This window comes from Lagopus leucura, unplaced genomic scaffold, assembly GCF_019238085.1.
Source record: "Lagopus leucura isolate 7727_CA_CO unplaced genomic scaffold, USGS_WTPT01 Super-Scaffold_100009, whole genome shotgun sequence".
Lineage (NCBI taxonomy): Eukaryota > Metazoa > Chordata > Aves > Galliformes > Phasianidae > Lagopus > Lagopus leucura.
The window spans coordinates 5,803,490-5,826,865 of NW_024962266.1; the positions used below are offsets into that span (position 1 = coordinate 5,803,490).

Consider the following 23,376-nt stretch of genomic DNA (forward strand, 5'->3'; position numbering starts at 1 on the left):
TTCCCCGCGCTCCCTCCGGCGGGGAGGATGCGCCGCCTCTCCCCGGCCGCGGCAGGTAGACCGGGGAGACGATGAGGGAGCCGCCCTGCCGGCTCCTGGCCCTGGGCTCCTGCCTCTTCCTCTGCGCCCTGCTCTGGTGAGTCTCGGCCTGGCCTGAGAGCGGTGTCGGGGGGAGAGAAGGAGAAAAAGGGGCTCGGCGGTAAGGGCTGGCCGGCACGGAGCTGCCGGGAGCGAATGGGACTGCGGGGTTTGGGGGCTGCGCCGTGTATTCCGTGCCCCTCTGCTATCCGCTTCTTTCCCTTCACACCGAACTTTGGCCGCGTTCTCCGGCGGGTCGCAGCGCCTCGTTCTTCACAGCGGTTTTCTGCGGCTGCTTTGAGTCGCGTTATGTGAAAGTCAAAAGCTCCGTTCGCTTTTTGCATTGATTGTGTTTGGAACTGTTCTCCTCAGCATCTCGTGTGCTTTGTTTTTCTGCATAACCTTACGGCAGTACAATATTAGGATGGGATAGCCGTACAGATTTGCAAGCTTTGTCCTGCTTTGAGCTGTGTGAGGTGGAGCGGCGCTGGCCAGTCCCAGCGGTGTGCCTGCAGCAGGTGTGGGCAGCCCGAATGGCAGCAGCTGCTGGAGTTAAGTCTTCCTGCAGATCGTTTGAATAGTCTGACAAAGGGTATGGGTGAAGCGCTCTTGAAATTTGTGGCTGTCTCAGCTGAGCCTGGCCGTGTGGCTGTGGGGAAGCCCAGACACCTGTCTGTACCCAGCTGGTTGCAAAACTGCTGCCGACGCTTGCGTGAGTGGGTTGTCCAGCTCTTGGTTTGTGTCATCGCACTTCTGGTTTCAGGAGACAGCAGCGAGTATGAAAACAACCTGAAAGCTCAGTTTCCTTGTTTGTGTTTAGCAAAGCTTTAAAAGAAATGAAAATCTCCTCCTGGCTGTGCTGATCTGACTGAGAACCTGGTTTGTCTGTCTCCAGGCAGTGCTTGGGCACTGCTGGAGGGTTGCATGTCTTATCACAGAAGATGCTTTCCTGTTTGGATTCTTATTAGGGTAATATATTTTTGCTTCTCGCTGTTAATAACCTGTTTCTGCACTGAGATATGTTGTTAAAGGTGCTGTTCTCATGTTAACAGTAGATAGACAGTGGCTCTTCTGTTGCTTTTAATCTATTACAAGAGAGAAAAAAATCAGGCATCTATTTCATATAGATAGAAGAATATCATGTGTAGCAAGCTCTTTAAATGAGATGCTTGCTCTGTAAAGACTACTTTGCATTCCTCTTGTATGTTTAGGAGAAAAACTGCCCTGAGATCTCTTCTTACTCTTTCAAAAGTTCACTCTTTCAAGAAGTTGTGACTGATCCTAGCTTGCCCTGTGTCTCCCAAAGCTCTTGCTATTGAAGTTCAGATTGTGTTCAGCACACTCACCCTTCCTATTAAGGAGCTGCTCAATTAATTCGGCTGCTGGTGAGGTTGCAACTCAAGTTCTCTGATCTGTTGCACAAATGCTAATTCTTGTGAGATAGTTTAAGATTCTGTTTGCAGAATGACACTGCAGCTTTGTTTCAGTAGCCACGTCAGGAGCATAGTTGGAAAGTGTCAAAGTCTTCAGTCCTTCATTGTTGGCTGAGCTGCCTAACCACGATAAGTGCATTTTACTTTTTCCCAAATAGAAGATGGTCACCTTTATGGCTTTACCATACATGTGAGCCATTACACAACTCTCACAGTAATCAGTGGAAGGCTTTGACTGCGTTACAGATGTTGGCATGAGTGCAGATGTTGAGTTCTTAAACCTAGCTGTCTTGTAACCTTGAAGGGATGTTAATGGTGGCAGAAGCAGGGCTCTTCTTACAGGTCAAAGTCATGGGCAGCAGGTGATCAAAGTGAAACAAAGCAGGAAAAAAACATGGGACAAACAGAATTACTGTAAGAATGCTCTTGGCCACTTGGACTTTGATTTTCTTCCTGGATACGTGCTTGCTTCCTTTATTTGATGAAATTGAACTTGAAATAGTTTCTCCAGTGGAGAAATACCCGTTTGGATAAAGGTGAATATGACAGGGATTTGACAGCTTTCCAGTCAGTTGAAAAATGTGGCTGTGTATTAGGAAACATGTAGAAACAAGAAGGTTGAGTTCAGGGACTCGTCAACTGGTGCCTTTTCAATAAAGGCTGCATGGTGCTCGTTGGGAATGCAGGGTCACTGTTACAGTTCTTCAGACTTCCTGAAGCAAACCACATGGGGCAAACACAACTTTCTGGGAAGCTGAGCCAGTGAGGCTGTAGCGAGGGGTTCAGAAGAGTGGAATAGCTGCAGGGTTTTAGAGAAATATTTTCAATGCAAGTAGGGCTTGGAATATGCAGCTCTAAAAATAATACTTCTGTGCAGATTGCAGCTTGAGCTATGTGACAATGATTCCTGTTCTGAATTTGCAGAGTTTTTTTGTTTGGTTAACCCCTTTCTGTAAAAAGGGGCTCATTATGTAAAACACTTAGAGAAATGCCATGTTGCATAGCTGGATGATGCAGGGGGAGCTGAATGCATGGAGGAGATACAGAGGCTCCCGGCTGGCGCTGTGTGAGACCGGCTGTGACAGCTGTTTGAGCAGGATCCTGGGCACATTGTTCTGACATCAGCTTTTGCCTGCCATCAGCATTTGTTTACCATGTTAGCTATGCATTTAATAAAGAAATCATGCGTGCGTTAATTTGTCTTTCTGTGGTTCATTCTGTTCTGGAAAGTGCTTTGACATCCAGATCTGCTGAGCTTTTATGAACCCTTTAAGAATTCTCAGCTTTGCAAATATGAATGAAAGGAAACTGGGAATAAAGTGCCTGCATGCACCGAGGTTCCTCAGTTGTAGCTGTGTGTGAGTGTGCTGCATCAGGGCAAGAAGGCTTGTAGCAAAGTGAGAGACCAGCAGCACCAGACCTGCCAGCACGCTGTTGTGCTGGGAAGCCCTGGAGCACTCTGGCTCTGGGAGCTGCCGTGCAGTGTGCCTGTGGTCTGAGCAGGTCAGGCTGGGCACGGCATGGCCAGGGCTAGTGCTGATACGTGCCTGCATTTCAGCGTTACTTGGTGTTCCTCCCTGTAGCAGCTTCAATGTGAGGATTTAGGCAAATCTTAACGAAAGAGAGTGGTTTAGGTTTCCTGGTCTTTGGATTGTGTTTATAGCCCTGTACATTTTCCAGGGAGTCCTTGTCGAATGCTTCTGCAATGCAAGAGCTGTAAAAGGCTGTGTTGTGCTGGCAGCCTGCTGGTGTTTGTTTTGCCTCCTCTGCTCGGTCCGGTCAGCAGTGAGGTTAGTTGGGTTAGAGATCACAGGAGCACAGGCCCTGCTAACGAAGCACTTACTGGCCCCATCGTTGGCTTCTTGCTTAAACCTCCATCTCACATCTGTTCATAGGGTACTGAGTGGCAGAGCTGGAGAATGAGATGGACTGAGGATAGCGTGGGTCTCGTGCTCTAGAGTGCGGTGCTCCTCTTGTCACAGAAGTCCTTTTCTCAGTGGGGTGAGGCTGGCAGCAGGCTGCCCTCGTGGTCTGGGTGAGTGCTGCTGGGTAACTCGTGTCGTGGTGCTCACAACTTCGTGTGGGGATTCTCCCCTTGTGTGAACACGTACATCTCCCCCAAAAAGACCAGTGCTGAAGGAAGCACTACGTGTATGTGTTTTGTGGCAGGAAGAAGGAAGTAATTTGGACACTGTTCATATAATCTGAACTCCTGCTTCGGACTGCTTATTTCAGAATGAAGAGTGTATTGTTAGATACAGAGCGTCTTGCTTGGAAATGCTTGTGCTCTGTAGGTGAAACTGGGACAAAAGCTGCATTGGAACTGTTGGGCTCTTAAGGTCTGGGTTGAATGCCTTGCTCGTCCTGTCCAGGTTGGAGGTGATGTGCACAGACAGGCTCTGGTGTCTTAAAACATGTCTCCATTATTTACCCTCATTGATTTTCAAAGAGTTTGGGAAATACTTTCATGCCACATCTTCTGAAAGCTTTGTCCTAGAAACTTCAAATTATTGCTTGTGTAACAAGCAAACTAAGCAGCATGCCACGTGGTGTGTGCCCTGTGAGGTGGCTGTGTGATGGGCCTGGCTTCAGCACTTAGGCACAGCAGAAGAAGACAAGACTTTCTCTAACCCGTTACCATTCTTGCTGTTCTCTGTATTTTCTAGAATGCTTTTTTGCTTTCTGTTCTCTTTGGCTTCCACAACTGAAGGGGAGGATGTACAGCTTCTTCTACTTCTGTCTGTTAGCAGACAGGTGCTGGCTCCCCTGTGCCTGGGGAGGGCGGTAGTTCTGAGTACTGAAGCTCTCATCTCTTCCAGCTGAGAACAGTCACACAGAGCCGTGAGCCCATCACAGAGTTTCTGTCAGTTCTTTGGGCAAATATTGAGCTGGTGGGATGGGCACCCCGATCCCCAGGCTTGTGCAGGGAACTTGCTCAGGGCAGTGAAAATGTTCATTGTAATGACTAAGCTGTTTTAGATTGAAATATCAGTAAGTGGTTCCTACTACTCGAAGTAGGTGTTCAAAGGAAGCTTCTTGGCTTGGATGGATTTTGGGATGGTAATCAAGATACTGTTGAAGTCTATTAAAAATGCATTATGAAATGTCTGGGAGTTGGCTGATAGCTGTACAGTGATGTAGGGCAAATTCCTGTTGTTAGATTTATGCAAGAATTCTGCTCCTTGGCACTGTGCTGCACTTACAATGGATTGAATGTGGGAGTTGGTGCAGGGCAGCTGATGACAATTCTGAGCCTGTCGCTGCAGCGTTGAGTCCGCGTCAACAAGAAGGGAGGAAATCTCCAAAGAGATCTCAGTTAAACTTTACTACAGACACTAAGAGCCTTAAGGCCTAATGGTGTCTATAGCTATTTTACTGTCCTTCTGTGTCTTCATGGTCACCACCAGATTTTAGGGGTCTTTTCCCAAAAACTCGAGTACGGAAGTAAGTACATGTGGACAGTGCAGGGAAGGTCTCCCAGGCCACGGTCTTGGTGCAGAAGTGTGTTACCAGGGGTCTCTTGGAGCTGCATGCTCTGTTCAGCCCCCTTTGGGTGGGACTCCTGCCTGCTGGCCCACGTGGTGCCCCGCTATAGGGTACCTGGGGACTCTTGCCAGAGGGGGAGGAGCAGCTATCCAAAGAGCAAGGCCCAGCTGCAGCCTGCCTTTGCAGCCTATGCGTGCTCATGCATTGAAGAAATGAGAAAGCAGTACTTTAAACTGCAAAAACTGACATTTCATTTTTTGAAGGTAAGGACTTTGGCATTGTCAGAAGTATCTTTGTGTTGGGCTCCTCTTGTAAGTGAAGTAACTCTTGTGTTTTGTGTAGCATTCCAGTTAAGGGACACTTGGGAGAGCACATTGTTTATAAAGAGTGGCAAAGATGCTAAAATCCTGTATTAACTGCAAAAGAACAATATGGTTAGTAAAGGCTTTGCAGAAAAGCTCTGCTTTCAGGTGGTTGTCAGCATATGAACCTGGCACATGAGAGCGTTGTGGAGTTGGTGGATAGTGGTAGGAAAAGAGGTGGTGTCAGTGCCTTTCTGGCAGCATCTGCTCCTCGTCTGTCTTCTGGTGCATCTTCAGCTTTCTTCTGCCTTAAAGAACCATCAGAACTTTTAAAATAATCTTGCTGGTGCATGCTGCTCTTCTGTGAGAATGAATGGCTTCTGATAAATGGAATGTGTCTCCTTTTTTTTTTTTTAATGAGCATTAAGGAATGCTAGCAGCTCTGAATTGTGCTTATCAACGCTTATTTCCTTTTCACACATGCAGAAGTAGTGCTATATGCAGGGAGGCTGTGCTCAAGCAGCCCATGCCTTGCCAGTGCCTTTCGTCTGGCTGGCTGAAGCAGTGTTGCCATCCTGAAAGCCCAGGCTTTTTTTTCTGACCTTTCCTTCCTTCTGTGAGTCCTTTTAAATGCATTGCTGTCTTGTTGAACTCCTCTGATAGATAGATAGATAGATAGATAGATAGATAGATAGATAGATAGATCGATCCCACTGCATAACTGGGACAGGGTGAAGGTTTACTCCTCCTTTCCCTGTCTGTTCAGTGGCTGAGCAGCAGCGTGCTGCTGGCTGGGGTCTGCCTTTGTGAGAATGGAGTGTGAGATTCAGTCTTTTTTGCTTCTTTGCAGTGAGGCGTGCAGAGACCTGCAGGGTTTATGGAAGGCAAACCGATTCTTCCTTCTGCACCCCTTCACAACTTACCTCCCTTTTTAACCGATGAATCCAAAGCTCATATCGAGAAGGTGGGTTCTGCAGCCATCAGATGGGCACCTCTCCCCCTTCTCCATCCTGCTCTGATCCAGATCCCTCCCCACATCTCTTGCAGAGGGCTGTTCTGAGCTGCTCCTGTGGATGTGCTGCAGGGACAGCTTTGTTGTAGCTGCTGGGTGCTGCTGCTTCTGCACCCATTGGCAATGCAACCCTCTGAGAGGTGTGGGAAATGTCAGTAGAGGAATGGCTCCTTTGCATTCAAGAGAGTCCTGGTGATGGGTGTGCTCGTGACAGCTTCTTGTTACCTTTCCTGTGCTTGAAACTACCTCTCAGGTGTCAACTTTAAACTCTGTGAACTGCTTCACTCCCTGCTGTCCAAAAATACGTCTTGTTTGGGGAGGATTTAAGAAAACTCTGCAGTCATTCAGAGGACAGATGTGTTTGAACTGAGTTTTGTGCAAATGTTACTGTTCTTGTATGGAGTCTTTGGGTAGGAAAGCTTAGGCTTTCCTCTGGGAAGATCAGGTAGTAGAAAAACTGCTCTTTCCTTTGGATTTTGCAAATTTGGGTCTGGTTTTGATCAGCTGCAACTCGTGCAGTTCATTTTTCTTAGCAGTTGTTTACCCTCAGCTTGACACTCACGCTTGTTGGAGTGGTCATCAATGACAATATCTGTATATACTGTAATAATAATGTATCAGTAACATACTGTGGTGCAGCTGCTGGGAGCCTGCTGAGCCTGCCTCTATGTGGAGGGCTGGGATAGGGCTGAGAACTGGATGGTGCTGCCATCCCAAAGCCACCTGCACCTTTAAATTTCTGTGGGCTCTCTTCCAAAGGGCTGACAGCCGTCAGCAGGCCTTAGCTAGTTTGTACAGCACTAAGTGCCCCTTGCTGTTACCGTGGGGGTGAGCAGGCCTCTCCTTCAGCAGAGAGCCACAGTGTGGGCCTGCCCTGCAAAGAGTCAAGATCTTTTTTTCCCTCCATGTTTGAGCTTGCAGCTTTTGCTTTTTGCACGTATCAACCTGAAAAGTTCATGGCATATTAATGGAAATAGCTTTTAAATACATTAATGATAATACTAGAAGTCTCGTGTTTAAATTTCTTTGTTCTTTGTGAGCTTTAATAGCATCTGCTATTTTGAGTCATACTTAGCAAGAATGGAACTCTTGCAAGCTTCTCTATCCCTGCTAGGTGACGATGTGTCGGTGAGGTGTTGGCAGCTCCCTGTAGTGTTTCTGCACTCAGCCAGAGCACCCCTTGTGCCTGAGATGCTGCGGCTGATTGAGCGATCGATCGGTGCTGTGTGCCGTTAGGGCTGCTGGCTCACATGTGGGCGTTAGAACATTGCTCCTGTGAGAAAGGGGAGGCCAGGTCCATGCATAGGCTGCAGGACCTGCTGTGCTCACTGAAGTGAGGCGAGTTTCTCTTCTCAGTAAATTTGCATTTAGCTTTTCATATTCGTTTTCTGGGGGAGACTTAAGGAAAGCTTGCAATGGTGCTTTGTTGGCAAGAGTTTTCTTATGGGCTGTATCACTTACCTGTTAATGGCTAAGGAAGGCCATTGAATGAACGGTAAAAAGGCAGGGAGGCATGAGGGGAAAACATAGTGCCAGTGGTTCTGAAAGGTGCTCAGTCTGCCTTCCCACAAAAGGGCTGGTCTGACACAGCCTTGGCTGCTGTGCATTTGCAAAGCTGTATGGCAGCTGTCAGTCTGCCTGCTGTCTGTTGCAGCAAGTCCCGGGCATTCCTGTGCAAGCAGCTTAAGCTGGAAGAATGCTCAGTCCCCTCCCTGGCTTGGAGGGCTCTTGGCAGACTTGCAGCATCGTGTTTGAGGTGGGGATTAGACCAGGAAGGATTTTGGGAAGATGTTGGATGCAGCTTATTATGTCGGACCCGCTTACATCAGCGAGCTGTCAGACTGCATTCTTCTGAACGCTGCTCTCTTGAGGCGTGTTTGGTTGTGTTTGAAGGCAGTGGGTTGGTACGTGTATGAATGGCACTGAGCGTATGCCTGCCTTCCGTGCTTGGTGCTTCTCGTGCCTGCAAATGCTCAAGTAGCCATCGGTGCAGTTGTGAGAATGTACCTTGTGTTCAAAATGCTGATTCATAGGCAGCTGTAACTTTGCTTTGCTACCATAAGTGGCTTAATATTGCTGTGTGCAGTTTCCTAAGATCCCCACCCCCCAATTAGGAGAAGCAAAATAGGAAATAACATTGCTGTGTATGTGTAACAAAGGGCTGGAGTGAGCTACCACAGGTTTGTTGTAATTGTTTGTCTTTACCTCGTATTTTTATGAAGAAATAGGGAGTTGCTATAGCTGGAATGGGACTTCAGTGGTGCAGAAATTAAAAGCATGAGGAGTCTCCAAAAGTAAGAGAGTTATTTTTCCAAGTGAGGGCTAGGAAATCAGATCAAGACAGGCCACAAAGTGTAACATTGACCTTAATACAAACAAGTAACTACATGATGGGAATTGAACGAAGCCCCAGTTCCTGTTCTGCTGCTCCGCTGGTGGTGAGAGGCCTGGCTGGGAGCAGTGGCACCTGCATACTGCTTCCTCTGGAAATGAAACAGTGGTCTTCTATCAGCAACAAAAGCCTGCTTTGGTGTTGGCTGCAGCCTGAAGATATAGTGCTCTGTACGGCTGTGTTTATGTAGGAGGAATCTCTGCTACATCTACTTCCCAATAAAGGTGATCTCCAAGCTGTTAAGGCAGGTGGTAATTCAGATTCTAAACAGTAGGCTTATGTGTAATGTAAGCAAACGCTGACCTGTTAATATTGTTTCTGTTACAACTGCCTTAAGGCTGTGTTTAGCTTTCAAATCTCATGTCAGATTGTTGCTGCACGCAGTGTTCTTATGCTTAAAGATCTGCAGACTTGTGTCTCTTCTTTGTCCTTTGTTTTTGTATTCAGGGTATGCGGTGGTTTGTGTGAGTGTGGGGGGTCTGAAGGAGCACCTGGCCATCATGTCAGTCACTTCACCACTGGTGACCCCTCTGCCTTTTGCTTTCATGCAGCAGGGGACTCTAGCGTTGGGGTACAGCTAAAACCACACACAGTGCTAGTTCCCCATAATATTTCTGTGCAATTCCAAGTCTGCGTGAAGACTTTTGGCCTTTGGGCCTCCAGGTGTAGATGAGTGCTGTATGGATGTTACTTACAAAGTGGCCGTGTGCTGTATGCAGCAAAAGCTGCTGCTCTGATCTGTTGTGTGTGGTTGTGTAGTTGTTGGCTGCTTTATTGCAGATCCTTTCTCATTTGCTACTTAGAAGTTAAGCTGTTTGAAACTGAAAATACAATAAAGAAATAAAATGACTGTGCAAGTGTAGCTGAAGTCAGTATCTGGTTTTCCATGTCTGTTTTCATTAAATTTTGCATGGACCTTTTTTCTAGTAAGCCTATTGTTGCTAATCATCTTAAATGTAGTTGATGCTGTTGACAGAAGAGAATTTTCTCAGGTATGACTTGTATAGAGAAGACAGGAGCCTTCTTCTTAAATGTTGAATTCAGCTTTTCCTTATTAATCGCTGCTAAATCTTTCTTTACTGTATGGCTAATTCTTTCTATCTTGCAGTAACTTGCATTAGATTCTACTTTGTGGTGTGGCATCACCACAGTATCTGTTCTGCTGACACTTTTGTCTTTTGAAAGTAGTAAATATGGAGTGTGCTTGCAACTAATTTCTTCATGTTTAGTCCTCCAGTAGCATTGGTACGTGAGTATTCACAAACTGCACATGGACATTTTTATTTTTAGGCAACTCTTGGTACAAAGAAGGGAGATGATGTTGAGGGAATACTAAAATATTTATTCATTTGAAATCAGGACTTTGACTTTTTTTTCTGTGTTCTTGAACAGGCTTCCTGTTTGGCACGTCTTTTGTAAAGACAGTCTTTTATCCACAGTGCAATATGCTTCAAGTGATGCTTGTGTCTTGGCCAACGATGGTGAAAATATCCAGGAAAAGGTATGTTAACTGGCTACTTAGTCTGACTTGGTATTTCAAGAAGCAAAATGATGCATATGCTTCAATTCATAGCCACCTTGGCTGAAATGTTCAGTAGTACTCACTAAATCACAGAATCACCAAGGTTGGGAAAGACCTTCAAGATCATCCAGTCCAACCATCCACCTATAACCAATAGTACAAATGTACATACAGCACAAATAGAACAAATGTGCACACCTCCTCTGAGAGGGGATGATAGCTGCCCAAGTTTTTCTTTTCCTTGTCTCTGTTGGTAGTGCAGCTTGAGGGTTTGCGTGTCGGAAGGAAACAAACAGTGAAGGTAGTAGTGGTGACCCAGCGTTCTTTTATCTGCATCATGGCTGTGAGAAGGGCCTTAGGGACAGTGTGTGGCTCTGTAGAGACCATGACAAGAGGAGGTGACTTAAGTCTAGACCAAGCATACTCATTGCATCTGTTTTGTGTTAGAAACCCTGTGTACAAATGACTGCTATCCTAAATAGATTTAACACAAGTCTGTCTTTTTCTTTTCCCCCCTGCTCATTTAATGAAAATTAACAGAGCTAAAGTACATTTTTGAAAATGCTAATAAGTAAGATTCTGTGCTGTTCTTACTTGCATTACTTGGCACTACTGAGAGCAATGGGTTCTACCATGAAACTTGTCATGTGTTCCTACATATTTCAGTTTCATAGTGAGCTTGCAGGCCACTGAGTCCTACCAAAGTCATGGTAATTCAGTTGCTTTATTTATGTGGATAAATAACAAATCCTGTGGTAAGCACAGATAACGTTGATGTTAATGAGCATCCTGTTTTCTCTCTCAGTTGGTAGTAGTGCCAGTTATGGTCTTCATTCCAAGAAAACTATGTGTCACCTTAAAAATAAAAAACAACAAAGAAACAAAAACGAAAGAAACAAAAAAGAAGAAAAGCACACCAAAATGTCTTGAGCGTTCTGCTTGGCTCAAGGAGAGAGCTGTCTGGTTAGGAAAAGTTGTATTTAATGCTGTCTGTTTCTTAAACATTTCAACATCTCGGGCAGCAGTATTTTATTTGTGTTGTCAACTCATGCATCCAAACAGCATTCAGTCCTATTCTTATAGCTGCCTGAATTTGGCAGGCAAGCTGTGGTTTTAAAGCCACAAGAACATGTAATGTGTGGGTTGTTTGTTTGAAGAAAAAAAGGATGTCCTACTCAAGTTCAATGGCTGATGTAATAAACCTGGAAAGATGAAGTGAGCTTTGATGCTGGGAAACTGCTCATGTGTATTTTCCTCTTTTTTTTTTTTTTTTTTTCCAGCATTCTTCCCTTCATTCCATTAACATCACTGCATTATTAAGCAGATTTCTCTGCTTAAAAGCCGAGGAAAACTCATACGTCATACTGTGCTTATTTTTACTCATTAAGCAAATGTCTCTTGGGTGTTCGAGAAGTCTTAGCGTGTGCCTATTGCTTCTAACTGGGCTGCTGGGGACGTCTGGCAAAAATGAGAGCGGCCTTGCAGTTCTTGTTCAGTTTTCCTTAGATCAGTTGTCTTCTTGAGGCACTGATGCTGTTGAATCTTGAGCCCGTTTCTGAGTCTGAACACTTTCAGTACTTGACAGGGATTTTTGATTGCCTTATTAAAACTAGGGGCATGCACATTCTATCAGATGTATTCATATATTTTAAGGTATTGCTGCAGAAAGGATGTTCTCAGAAATGGCTTGTACATGTTGTGGTCGTCCTCCTTAAAAATACTGTTTCAGAGAAAAGAAAATTCTTTAGTTCTATAATATGAGGTCTCTGAAACTTTTTTCCCCCCTCAACTGCACGTTTCTTTTTGCTCACTGAATTCCTTATACTTCTTTTTACAGCTGAAGATTTATAGTCCAAAGTTGTTTTGAAAGGTTACAACAGTCTTAATCTAGCTTTGCTGATAGGAATACTTCAAGGCAAATGTGCCAGGTGTTACTTTGCTGTACTTTTTAATGGTTATCTGTTGCAAGTCCTTGTAGGATTGCGTTCCCCTGTTTTGGGCAGCACTAGGAGGGGGAGAATTTGTCAACACTGTAAACTGTAGCAGAACAACTGATCTGCCTTAGCACACAAACTGGATGGTCTTCAATTCACCTCTGTCAGTTGAACTGAATTGTTTTACTGTGCTGTAGCTCTTGTACTGATGAGCATTTAAACATATGTGGGCAGTGGCTCTGCAGATTCACCTAGTTTAAGTTCTTGGTCATGTTTTTGGCAGTTAGATAATATTATTCAGTTGCTACGAAGGCTAGCTTTTCTTACTATAATAAAAGGCTTTTGTTACTGCATATTTACTGTTGTTTCCCCTGTTAATATACTAGGGGAAGGAGGCTGGTCCTGGGCTGGAGCCGGAGCATGCAGGTTCAAGTACACAGACCTACTCCACGGAAGAGCTACTTGGTGACTTTATAAAATCTGAACAGGCAAGTCAATTATTTCATTCACTATTTCCATACAGTCTTCAAATGCTTCTTGCATTTCTTTCTTTCCTTTGGCTGGTCTAAGGTCCTTGGAAAACATCTTTCCTTTCACTTGTGAGGTTACAGCCAGCTTATGTTTCTGTTGCAGGTTAAAACCTGTGAACCAACAAATGTTGCATTTCCCATGTTCATAAATAACTGTAATTTAACATTGTGTGTCCTGACTAAATCTTTCCAAGGTAAATTAAAATGTGGTATAATAGGTATGAATGTCTCAAAATACATATTTAAAAAAAAAAAAAAAAAAAAACCTTCTCAGAGAAGTCTTTTATGTAGGTCAGACTTGGTGATTGTAGCAGTTGTGCTTAGCTTTGATCTTCCGTGGCTTCTATCAGTTTTATTTCCTTTCTTTAAAACAGAAACTTTCCAAGGGGTTCCTTCAACTGTATGCACAGTTGATCATAGTAAGTCAGTACAGTTCATATTACAAAGCCTGCTGGTACCACCTTTTATTGGCTGTATCTTTCTGTCCTGTAGGTTACAAGATAACATAAGTAGAACATACTTCTGAATATACATTGCATGCTTTAAATGTGTAATGGAGTTGTTTAAACCTTCTCTAGAAGGCTCTTTGTGTGTAGTTGGCCGACTCAGAGCTCCCCTGGTATTGACAGGAGGCTCTTATTTGAAGAGGCTGTATACTCTTCTAGATCCAGAAGTGCATATTTCGGTAGTCTAACTAGTGCAAGTGCTTATAAAAACTGAAGAACAGTGTAAGTACAGCTCAAGATTACTAGGCTCTCAGAAATGATGAACAATTCCCTTTGCATCTGTTACAACGCAGAATAGACTTCTAAATGCATTCCTGACCTCCCTTATTTAAATGGAAAGCCTTTCCACCTTCCCACAATTCAGCTGAGGATGAAAGCAGTTTACGTAGATTATACTGTGTTGGAGCATGCAAATAGAACTGCTTGCTCCAGTTGCTGAAATTTCAGGCTTTTTTCTTGTTGCACATGCTTTTCCAATTAATATTTTTATGCTTTTGTTCTTGTGGACTATGAGAGAATGCTTTAACTGCCCTGATGTAGCACAGAACGCCAGCTAGGTTTGTGAAAAAAGAACTTGTTTTTGAACTGTCTTGCTGTCTGGTTTTCAGGTTCATTGTTGACAGAAATGCTAACTACTGAGCTGTTAATTTTCCTACTATATGTTCTTGTATGAATACATTCTCTATGCAAGTTTAGAAAAACTTAGTTCATCTGCACTGCTTTCACAGGCTGCTGAAGTGAGTGAAACGAGCCAGCCTGAAGCTCAGACTCCACCTTCAGTAGATGTAAATGAAGCTTCATCTAGCACAGTTGCAAGCACTGAAAATAATTCCAGTTCACCTACCTCAGAGATACCTACAGTCTCGCAGCCTGAGTAAGCTTTTCTGTTTTATTGGTTTAATCTTGGACAGAGTGCTACTTGATCTGAGGTTGCTTAAAGGGATTGCTGTTTAGATTTAGTAGGAATGAGGAACTGTTCTTCTCTAGACTGTTGCATGCTGGTTTTTTTGCAGTGCCTTTGTTTATGATGTCATGCTAATAGAATATGCCATCACTTATTTGGTCTCTGGAACACAGTGTGCCTATTTGCTTAAGAGTAACATAGTTGCCATTATCAGTTCTAAGCTGCTGCTTTCAGAGAGGAAAGCATCTCCAGCTACAGAGTCTGTACTACAGGCCTTCATCATCGGGATTCTCAAGTGTCCCAGCTGCTTGAGTGGTGGCCTCTGCGTTCAGTTAAGGAGTAGCTTTGAAGGATTTTGCTCTGTAAGACTTGCAATAGAACAGTCTTAAATAAGTTCAGGTATTAAAAGACAATAAGATAACAAAGTTTGAAGACAGCCAAGGTTGTTTGTACTGGCACTTAGTAGTGCAGTGCAGAGCTGCCTTTGCTGCAGACAGGCAGCTCCTTTAGGGCTCCTGCAGGACTTCATTTCCCTACTTTTGTTTCTGTCCTTGCATGCTGTGCAATGTAATGTGAATGGTAGTTTAGAAACCACATGTGCTTACTTCCAGGTGCTTTCACAAAATTCTCCTGGTCTTTTTAAATGTGTGCTAAAGGGAATGTGTTCCTCTGTTTAAAGATGTAGTATTTTAACAGATAAAAATTATCCCACTGAAAATGAAGTAGATTTTTCTTGTTCTCTTTTTTGTGTAAAGGTTTTGTTGGTTTTCTAAATTCAGTCTTTTTACCGTAGGAGGGCCTGACAATCTTATCTGCTGGCTGTTCTTAGTCAGTTGCTGGTGCTAATGCTGACTCGTGGTCCTTTGTAGAAGTTCTTCTTTGCAAGTCTTGGAAAATCAAGCTCCCAAAACTTACAGTTTCCATAAACCAAAGCTGGAATGTAATTCCTGTGTTTCTTTTTATAGCTTTTGTTGTCTTCTATACTGACTTCTGGTGTAACTAGATGCAGGCCATGTGCTTGTCAGGTCTTAGAAAGAGATTCAGGATCTGTGTTTAAAAAAAACACAAACATTAGCTTGGTGTCTTGTAATTGTTGAAAGTAGACTTGTGGAGTACTGGGGTGGTAAACTATGAAGACTCAAATTAGCAAGCAAATGGGTATTGAAACTTGTTTTGAAGCTCCTGATTTATGAGTTCATGCTGTGGGAAGTAGCGCTCTGGTTCTAGGACCAGTAACAGGAAGAGGGGGCAAGATGAGTTTAGGGTACAGATATATTTATAGGTGGGTTGGTTTTTTTTTTTTTTTTGTTGCTTTCAGATTTCAGTTTGGCTTTAAATAGTGATAGGGAGTCTCTTTCCATGCAGCCTAACTTCAGTATCAAAAGAGGGTGTAATCTGATTTCTTTGTTACACAGGATTTTTAAAAAGGTTCAGCTTCATCTGTTGCCATTAGACATCAGTTGTCTTGTTTTAGATGCTGGTTACTATCAAGTGTTACAAAACATGGCTTCCTTAGGTGTTAACTTGTCTGATACTGCAGCAGGACTTTTAGCTGCAGAATAATTCAGCTGATTTTACTCCAAACTACTTCATGATAAATCCTTTTTTAGGACAGCATGGCGACTGTAGCTTATCTATGCATACCTAATTTGGGGGAAGCTTATTGAAAAATAATCTGAGCTCCTCTTGTGGCTGTAAGGGACAGCAGCTGCAGTGCATAGTGAGCTTGGTAATGCACTTCAGAAGTGATGGTGGGGATGCTAACAACTGAAAGCGCCTGAAGCCGAGGGGATGCTGCAGCTGTTAGCTCACGTTATTTGCCTTCCACCAAAATTACTTAAGGCTGGTCAAGTACACCCTAATGTACACACGCACACACACACACACACACACACACACGTATGAAAGTTAATCCTTGTTTTGTATTTTATTCAGTTGGTATTGTTGTTCATCCACACAGATCAAGAATATGTGGAGCCTTTTACTGTTGAGAACAGTGGTTAGTTACTAGTGTTAGATGTGGAGCTCATCTGTGTATCTTGGATGTCTGCAAAACCAAAAAGATTGCCTTTCAAATTGCTGACGTGTTGTTTGTGTTTTTGCAATTCTGTGTTTTGGTTGAAATGTAGGAGGCAGAATAAAGGCTTTTGGTTAGATCTGGTTTACAACCTCCTAGATCAGCATCAAACTCATTCCTGCGCTGGAGAAAGAAGTAAAGTCACAGAAGTTATCAACTGAAAGTTACCATCTGTCCATCTTCCTCTTGGCCCCTCACCCCATCATTCCTAAGAAGCGTGTAGGAAGGCTTTCTTTGCATTTGCCTTAACACCTGTCTGATACAGTGTGTTTATTCTTAGTGGGAAATGAGAATTGGAGTAACGGGCAGATTAGTGAGTTCAGACTGTTCATACAATTAACAGGATTACCTCATTTTTATTGCACTGGTGAGAAAGAAGAAAGCTAATCGGAAAAAAAAAACAACCTTGCTGGTTGTGCTGCATGCTGTTGTGCCACACCATTCTTTGCATAGATTTAGCCAAGCTCATAGCTGGCTACTGATGTAGTAATGTTATTAGTGGTGGGACTCAGTTTCATATTAAGGTTCTCTTTCTTGAAAGAATAAGGTTGCTAGCAGCCAGGGAGGCATGAAGCTCTTAGCTGGTAGCGATGATGGGGAAGTTATCCATTGCAGTGTTCATAATATGTTGAATGAGAAATCTGGAGAAGGAGAAGCTGGCTTCTAGTTCTTCTGCTGGGACCAATGGGTGAAGGAATTCTGTTCTCGCACAGCTGAGAATGCTGTCCCACAAATATGCTCCATTCCCCTTCTGTTTTCTTAATTATTTCTCAAGCTGTTGGTTTTCTTTTTGTTCTTTTTTTTTTTTTTTTTCTTTTTTTTCTTTTAACTTTGGAATATCTTTAGTTTATGTAGTTCATTAGCAGGATTACTTGTTTTATCCAGAAGGGTAAAAAGCATGTTATTTTTTTCCCTTCAGTGCAATAGAAAATACCCGTGCTGATATCCCTGTAGTCAGCTCTATTGAAGCTGAGCAGTCAGAACCTGACTGTGATATTGGTGGGACACTTGAGGCTGACCCTCAGAGTGAGCCTTCCTCTTTTGTCAGTCCACAAGAGAGGTGAGTATTGAAGTAGGTTGTGAGTCTGAATAATTTAATGGTAACTATTTCTTCTGTCCTGGCCTTGCAACGAAGATTTGCATGTGCTTGCTTATCTCCATTTGCGTGTGTGTGTGTTTAATATTGGATATGAGTGAAAGGGTGATCGTTTTGTGTGTTCTAATGCTCTCAAAATTTCAGCCTTGCAGGCCAACATATAGAGAACGTATCATCTTCACATGGCAAGGGAAAGAAGACAAAATCTGAGTTTGAGTCAAAAGTCGAAGCAGCTGAGAAGGGGGCAGATCAAAAATCTGCTCTGAATGCCTCTGAGAACTTAAAAAGGGAGGTAAGCAGTACTGATATCATCCACTCAGCACACACACAGGAGCATAATGACCTTTGTTTGGTTTTCAGTGTTAAAGATAAGTGAGCTCTTCTGATTTCCACCGTATAAATTCACAGCTCTTATGTTGTGAGCACTGTCTGCACATCTAGTGGAAGAGCAGAGCAGCGAGGTTGGCGGTTTGTCACAGCTGAGTCTTTTCATATACAAGATTGAGGAATTGAAATCAAAGCTGTCCAGAGCAGAATCCAGAAGAACTGTCCTTCCTGTAATGGATAGCTAAGTTGGGACTTCCTGCAGGATGCTGACTTTCTGTACGTACGTTAAAGGAGAACAAAGAATAGGAGGAGGAATTGTGGTTCAGACCATGTAAGCCTGTAGAAGTCAGTGTTGGCTTTTGATTGAGGACTGAGTCAGGAAGTTCCTGAGTAGCAAGCAGATGGCAGGGGACAAAGATGGCACTTAGAGGACAAATAAAACGCTTGATGTGCTTTTATTATTTCCTGAGTATCTTATTTGGCACCTGATAGAATTGGGATACTTGGCTAAACAGGACTTTGTGTGACCTGTGTGACTGCTTTTTTGTTCTTACTGCAAGGCACTTTCTAAAGCTTACTGGTTTCATATAGGTAAAGAATGTCCATTGCCACAATAATGCTGTATTTTCCTATTTTAGGATCACATTTAGATTGTCACTGCTGTCTTGAATATTCTTTTTTAATGTGTAGTCTTTCTGAGAATTTTTTCCCAAAGGTATTGAGCAGGGCACATTGTGCCTTTATTATTAATGATGTGCAGACAGCAAGAGTCTTCTAGAAAGCTTACTGACAGAAAATTAGTGTAAACTTCTAAAATAAGTTCATTAGCCTTATGTTTTAAGGCTGTGGTGTAAATAATTGTCACTTTGGCTTGATGGCATAGCTATGCACAGGCATTATTTATTCAGTTGGTTGGGTTTTTTGACTGACTGCTAATTTCCATATAGTGCAAGGAAGACCATGTATTTCTGAAATGAAGAAGACAGGGTTTTGGTTCTCTCACTTTAAATTACGTGCACACATACCTGGATATGCCAGCTCTAAAGTTCTGTTGCACTGTGAGTCATGTGAAGAACTCTGTCCTGTTACTCTTTATCTAAGTAGGCGTTTCTTTTTTCTTTTTTGAGGGCTTTCAGCTGTAGAACTTTGTGGTGCAGTTCTTACCTTAAGTGCAGAGAAAATGTCAACCTTCAGAGCTGTCCTTCTGAAAACTGTTCTTCTGTAGCCAATATTTCACAGAGCTCAGTGCTTGAAATGTCTAGCAAAAAGCCTCAGCTCATATGATGATGTGCTAGGAGCGTTCTGCATGAAGGAGAGGTTGAGGCTTCAAATGATAGGTGTAGCCTATGATTCACTTAGAAGGGTCACTTACACAAAAAACACGTTGTTTTGGACTCAATATTAAATAACAGTTGTCAACTAACACCTAATTCTTCTGTTAATTTTTTGTGGTATTCAGAAACTCCAGAGAATCTCTGGAATTCTGTCATGATCAGCATTTCTGTTTGAAGTTTTCTATTACAGGGGAACATTTTTTCTTTAGGGAGAAAAGCAAGAATCTTGAAGACATAGCAGATGTTTTATTAAGCAGAATGCTTACGTTGTACTCGAAACATATTAGTTCAGCCACAAATATCATCACTGTCTCAATCCAAGTCTATAATTCTGGGAGGAAACCATTGCATGTTTATTTGGCTCGTGAGCATACCTTGGCACTGAGTTTTCAACATGAGTTCAGATGATGGATTTGCTTTTGACTTGATGTATATTATAAAGTTTGCTTTTGTTTCAGTGTTTGTATTGGAAAAGTATTTACAATCTGTGGCATGTTTTTTGTTTTTTTTTCCCCCCTTTCAGAAAGACTATAAAAAAACAGGAGAAATTGACCCTACATCTGTCATAACTCCAAAGGACCCTGGAGACATTCCGACATTTGATGAGTGGAAGAAGAAAGTCATGGAGGTAGAGAAAGAAAAGAGTAAGTTCAGGGTTTGTTTTCTTTAAATACAGACCACTTTAATATTAAATTTGAGTAGTGAAACTGTCTGAATTCAGAATGCACCCAAGAAGTTTTCTTTCCTACTAAAATGATGAGTGGTAGCATTCATTACGTAAAAGCCTTAAGCAGCAGTTTCCTGAAAGGGAAAGCAGTTATTGTGTAAGCATGATAGTACTGACATCTTCTTGTTCCTAGGTCAGTCAATGCACCCTTCTGCTGCTGGTGGACAGCATTCCACAAAAAAGGTCCAGAAAAACAGAAATAACTATGCCTCTGTGGAGTGTGGTGCCAAAATTCTGGCAGCCAACCCAGAGGCAAAGGTAAGCATTCACCAGTTATTATTGTGCATCTCTTCAGTTTGCTTACTCTCATGCAAGTAGTAATGCAAAATACAGTTATATAAAAGTGAACACTGGTTTCTGAAGTAATCTTTTATTTTTTGAGTTTATGGTCTATTCTTATAAACCCAAAGATCACCATAAAATACAGTCTGTATGTCTTAAACAACAGGGATTACTGTAGAGAAGAGTTTCTTTGGAAATATTTGGAAGAGGGAGCAGAGTCTGCTCAGTATGGAAACTGAATGAGACTGTGTTAGCTCACCATAGTAAAGAAGCTGTGATTGCACAAAACCAGCGTGGTGTTCTGTCTCCTGTATATTAGCATGCTTTGAATGTTATGAAGCCCAGTATTAGTCTATAGAAGTAATATTAAATTCATTGCTGGGAAGAGGAGGAAAAATCCTTGGCGTTGTCATCGTCTACTTGAAATACTTATTGTCCTCTTCTTTATACAGAGCACTTCAGCTATTTTGATGGAAAACATGGACCTTTACATGTTAAATCCATGCAGCACAAAAATCTGGTAGGTTGCTGAAGTTTGCTTGTATGCAAGGAATAATTCTAGTTTCTTATCGTGTTGGGAGTGTGTGCACTGTGGAACTGGCTGGATCTTGGTGTGTTTCTGCCTTTGAAGAACATGTAAGGAGATTTAATTGATTTAGCAGAGGACACTTAATTGTGTCCCCCACAGAATTGTCTCTGCTATTGAGTAGTATGATTAAGGAGATAACTTTATTCACTTCAGCATGTGTAGCTTTGACATAATTAACATCTTTCAAAAGAAGAGCTGTGTTCAAGTAAAGCTCTTGTTTTTTTTCCCCAGCTTTCCAATATTTGTAGGACTTTGTTAAAATTTGCCATATATAAACAACTAGTCTGTCAGGTGTGACTTACTTAATGGTTTCTATCCATAGTTTTCAGTTCTGTGATTTATTGGCTTTGAACACAAAGTGGATGAAGCTCTTCTAGCTGCAGGTGCTACCTGGAGTTACTAAGTTAGACACACGTGTAAATTTCACTGGAGTGTCACTAGTGATTGTTGAAGGGAGCAAGAATTGACACCTCCTTATTCTGCAGCGTTTCTGTAGTGTTGCTTTATAGCCAAGGAAGGATCCAGCAACAAAGTAAAGGGCTGAGGAGTGCAATTGGACAGGTGAAGTGCTTTTATTAATGTTTCCTTTTTGTCTTCAAGGTTTGTTATTGAGCTTTGTGAGCCAGTCCAAGTGAAGCAGCTTGACATCGCAAATCATGAGTTATTCTCTTCCACTCCTAAAGACTTTCTGGTGTCCATTAGCGACAGGTATGTTAACAGAACTAGCTCTGCTTAATGAAGAATTAAATAATTGCTAAACAGATGGCTTCAATGTATGGCTTCAACAGCATGTCTTCAATTTTGCAAATAGAAATGCGTTGTGAAATGACTTGATTTTTATTTTGTATATGATCATTTAATAGCTTCCCCCGCCTTCCACCCCCCCCCGGCTCTCTGTGTTTTGTTCTTTTTCCTTTTCTGTCTAGTTTCAGTCTCCCTCAAAATTTTACTGGCTGAATTTCAATAGGGTTTCCTCCTTTAAGGGTTTAAACACAGAATGAAGTATGTGAAGAGGTACTTTTGACTTTTCTGTGGTGACCAGAACCTTATCTTGCAATGCTTCTCTGCATTAAAAAGCACAACACAGCTCCCATGAAACTTCAGAAGTACTTTATTTCTTGTGCAAAAAAAAAAAAAAAAAAAAAGTTTTGGAAAGCATAAGGCTGTAAACAGTGTGTCCTGGAGTTTTGCATGTCTTTATCTGACTGTATTGGTTTTTTCCAGGTATCCAACAAACAAGTGGATTAAACTGGGTACTTTCCATGCTAGAGATGAGAGGAATGTCCAGAGCTTTCCTCTGGATGAGCAGATGTATGCCAAATATGTTAAGGTAACTGAATGCTGCCAAAGCATTTATGCTTCTCGGGAAATCACATGTTGACCTTACCTTTTGTACCAGCATCCAGAGACGTGTGTTATCAAAGCACATTTCGCCATTATCTGCACTAGTTTTGTTAATGTCCCTAAGGGCCACATGTTAAACCCTTATGGCACAGTCACAAGTGTGTTGTCCTCCTCAAATAGTAACTGAGTGTGTGTTGGAAAGTACGTGTTACCTTGTGTCTGAGAGCTTGTAATTGCTATATGAAGTAAGAAAAGTCCAGGCAATGTTCTGTTTCACTTGACCTAACGGCATATTCTGAATATATGATTAAAATTATCAATCCATTTTGTCTTTTGGCTGTACCTGCATGTGTGCATATGTGTGTATGCTCCCTGAAGCACAGATTAGAACGTGTGTATTTCCTGGTACTTTTGTGCTGTGTATGCTATGCAGTTTTAAGGAATCTGAAAGAATAAACATTTAAATTCTGCTTCTCATCAGTAGGCACACAGAGCAGCTTTGCAGTCAGGCAGTTGTAACTGCTGCTCATGTGAATTGTTTAGGCTTGCTGCTACTCAAGCTAAATAAATCATAAATCCGGATTTTCTTGACATTACTGTAACAGAAGTTTGTTTTTATCTGACCTTGTATGTGAACTCAGAGGTAAAATTTCATTCCAAATACTGCTTCACTTAGAACATCTTCACTGTGTAAAGCCCATAATGATAGTTTCATGATGCATTCAGGTACTTGCTAAAGTAAGCATTGGTACAGCATACAACTGAGTCTCAAAGGTGAGATTGTAGTCTGGTAAAGTAATAGAATCTGTTCCCTTCCTGTGTTACTGTGGCAGTTAGCGGAACTGAAGCAGAAAGCAGCTGCTGCCCCATGGTAGCTGCTGAAGTTGGGTTTGTCCTGTTGGTAAATGCAATATGGAAATCTTTCTGTGATCTCTGCCTGATCAGATATCTTGCAGCAAGCTGTTTTATTCAGAGGATTCAACCAGAATAAAATGCCATGAGTAATGTGGTACTTGGGTAGGGTTAAAAGCTTTAGTGAAAATACTGGGATGTGACAAGGCTGTAATTCAAACAGAATACAGGCTGAGGGCCTAAAATCCACCCTGTAATGATGGTGCTTGGAGGAAATAAAAATTGAATTGTGCTACTGACTTAAGATTTGTGCTCTCTTCAAGAGGTAGCTGGGAATTATAGTTATCTGTTGGACTTCTATATGTAGAAAATCTGCATGAGTCAAACAAAGGTTTCATGTATTTTTAATTCTGCTTTCTGGCTGAATTAATGCCTTAAGGTAGCCAGAACCTTCCTTGTCCCTGAAGTTCCAGAGTTAGCAGTAGATGCTTCAGCACTTAATCCTCTGGAGGGCACAGTGTTTTGCCTTGATTCACATAGCATGGCAACGCTTAGAAAGGATTGTTATTGTGATGTTTGTATTTCATAGCATGAAATAGAAGTGAGTTTTATGTGTGCTTGATCTACAGCAGAAGAAGAGTCCAGAAAT

General features: G+C 42.4%; 1 protein-coding gene across 3 annotated transcripts in view; it reads left to right on the top strand.

The window, feature by feature from the left end:
* SUCO (SUN domain containing ossification factor) overlaps window positions 1-23,376 on the top strand; it is a 40,653-nt gene continuing 17,277 nt past the window's right edge. For 2 of the 3 annotated variants that reach the window (XM_042873829.1, XM_042873830.1), the window contains exons 1-11: window positions 2-136; window positions 10,096-10,204; window positions 12,546-12,647; window positions 13,924-14,069; window positions 17,096-17,236; window positions 17,417-17,564; window positions 19,457-19,577; window positions 19,794-19,918; window positions 20,395-20,462; window positions 21,132-21,239; window positions 21,756-21,861. In XM_042873829.1, the coding sequence (XP_042729763.1) occupies window positions 72-136; window positions 10,096-10,204; window positions 12,546-12,647; window positions 13,924-14,069; window positions 17,096-17,236; window positions 17,417-17,564; window positions 19,457-19,577; window positions 19,794-19,918; window positions 20,395-20,462; window positions 21,132-21,239; window positions 21,756-21,861 (1,239 nt within the window). In that variant the 5' untranslated portion in view covers window positions 2-71. Of the gene's footprint in view, window positions 137-10,095; window positions 10,205-12,545; window positions 12,648-13,923; window positions 14,070-17,095; window positions 17,237-17,416; window positions 17,565-19,456; window positions 19,578-19,793; window positions 19,919-20,394; window positions 20,463-21,131; window positions 21,240-21,755; window positions 21,862-23,376 lie in introns of all 3 variants that reach the window. The other variant, XM_042873831.1, reaches the window with a different exon arrangement.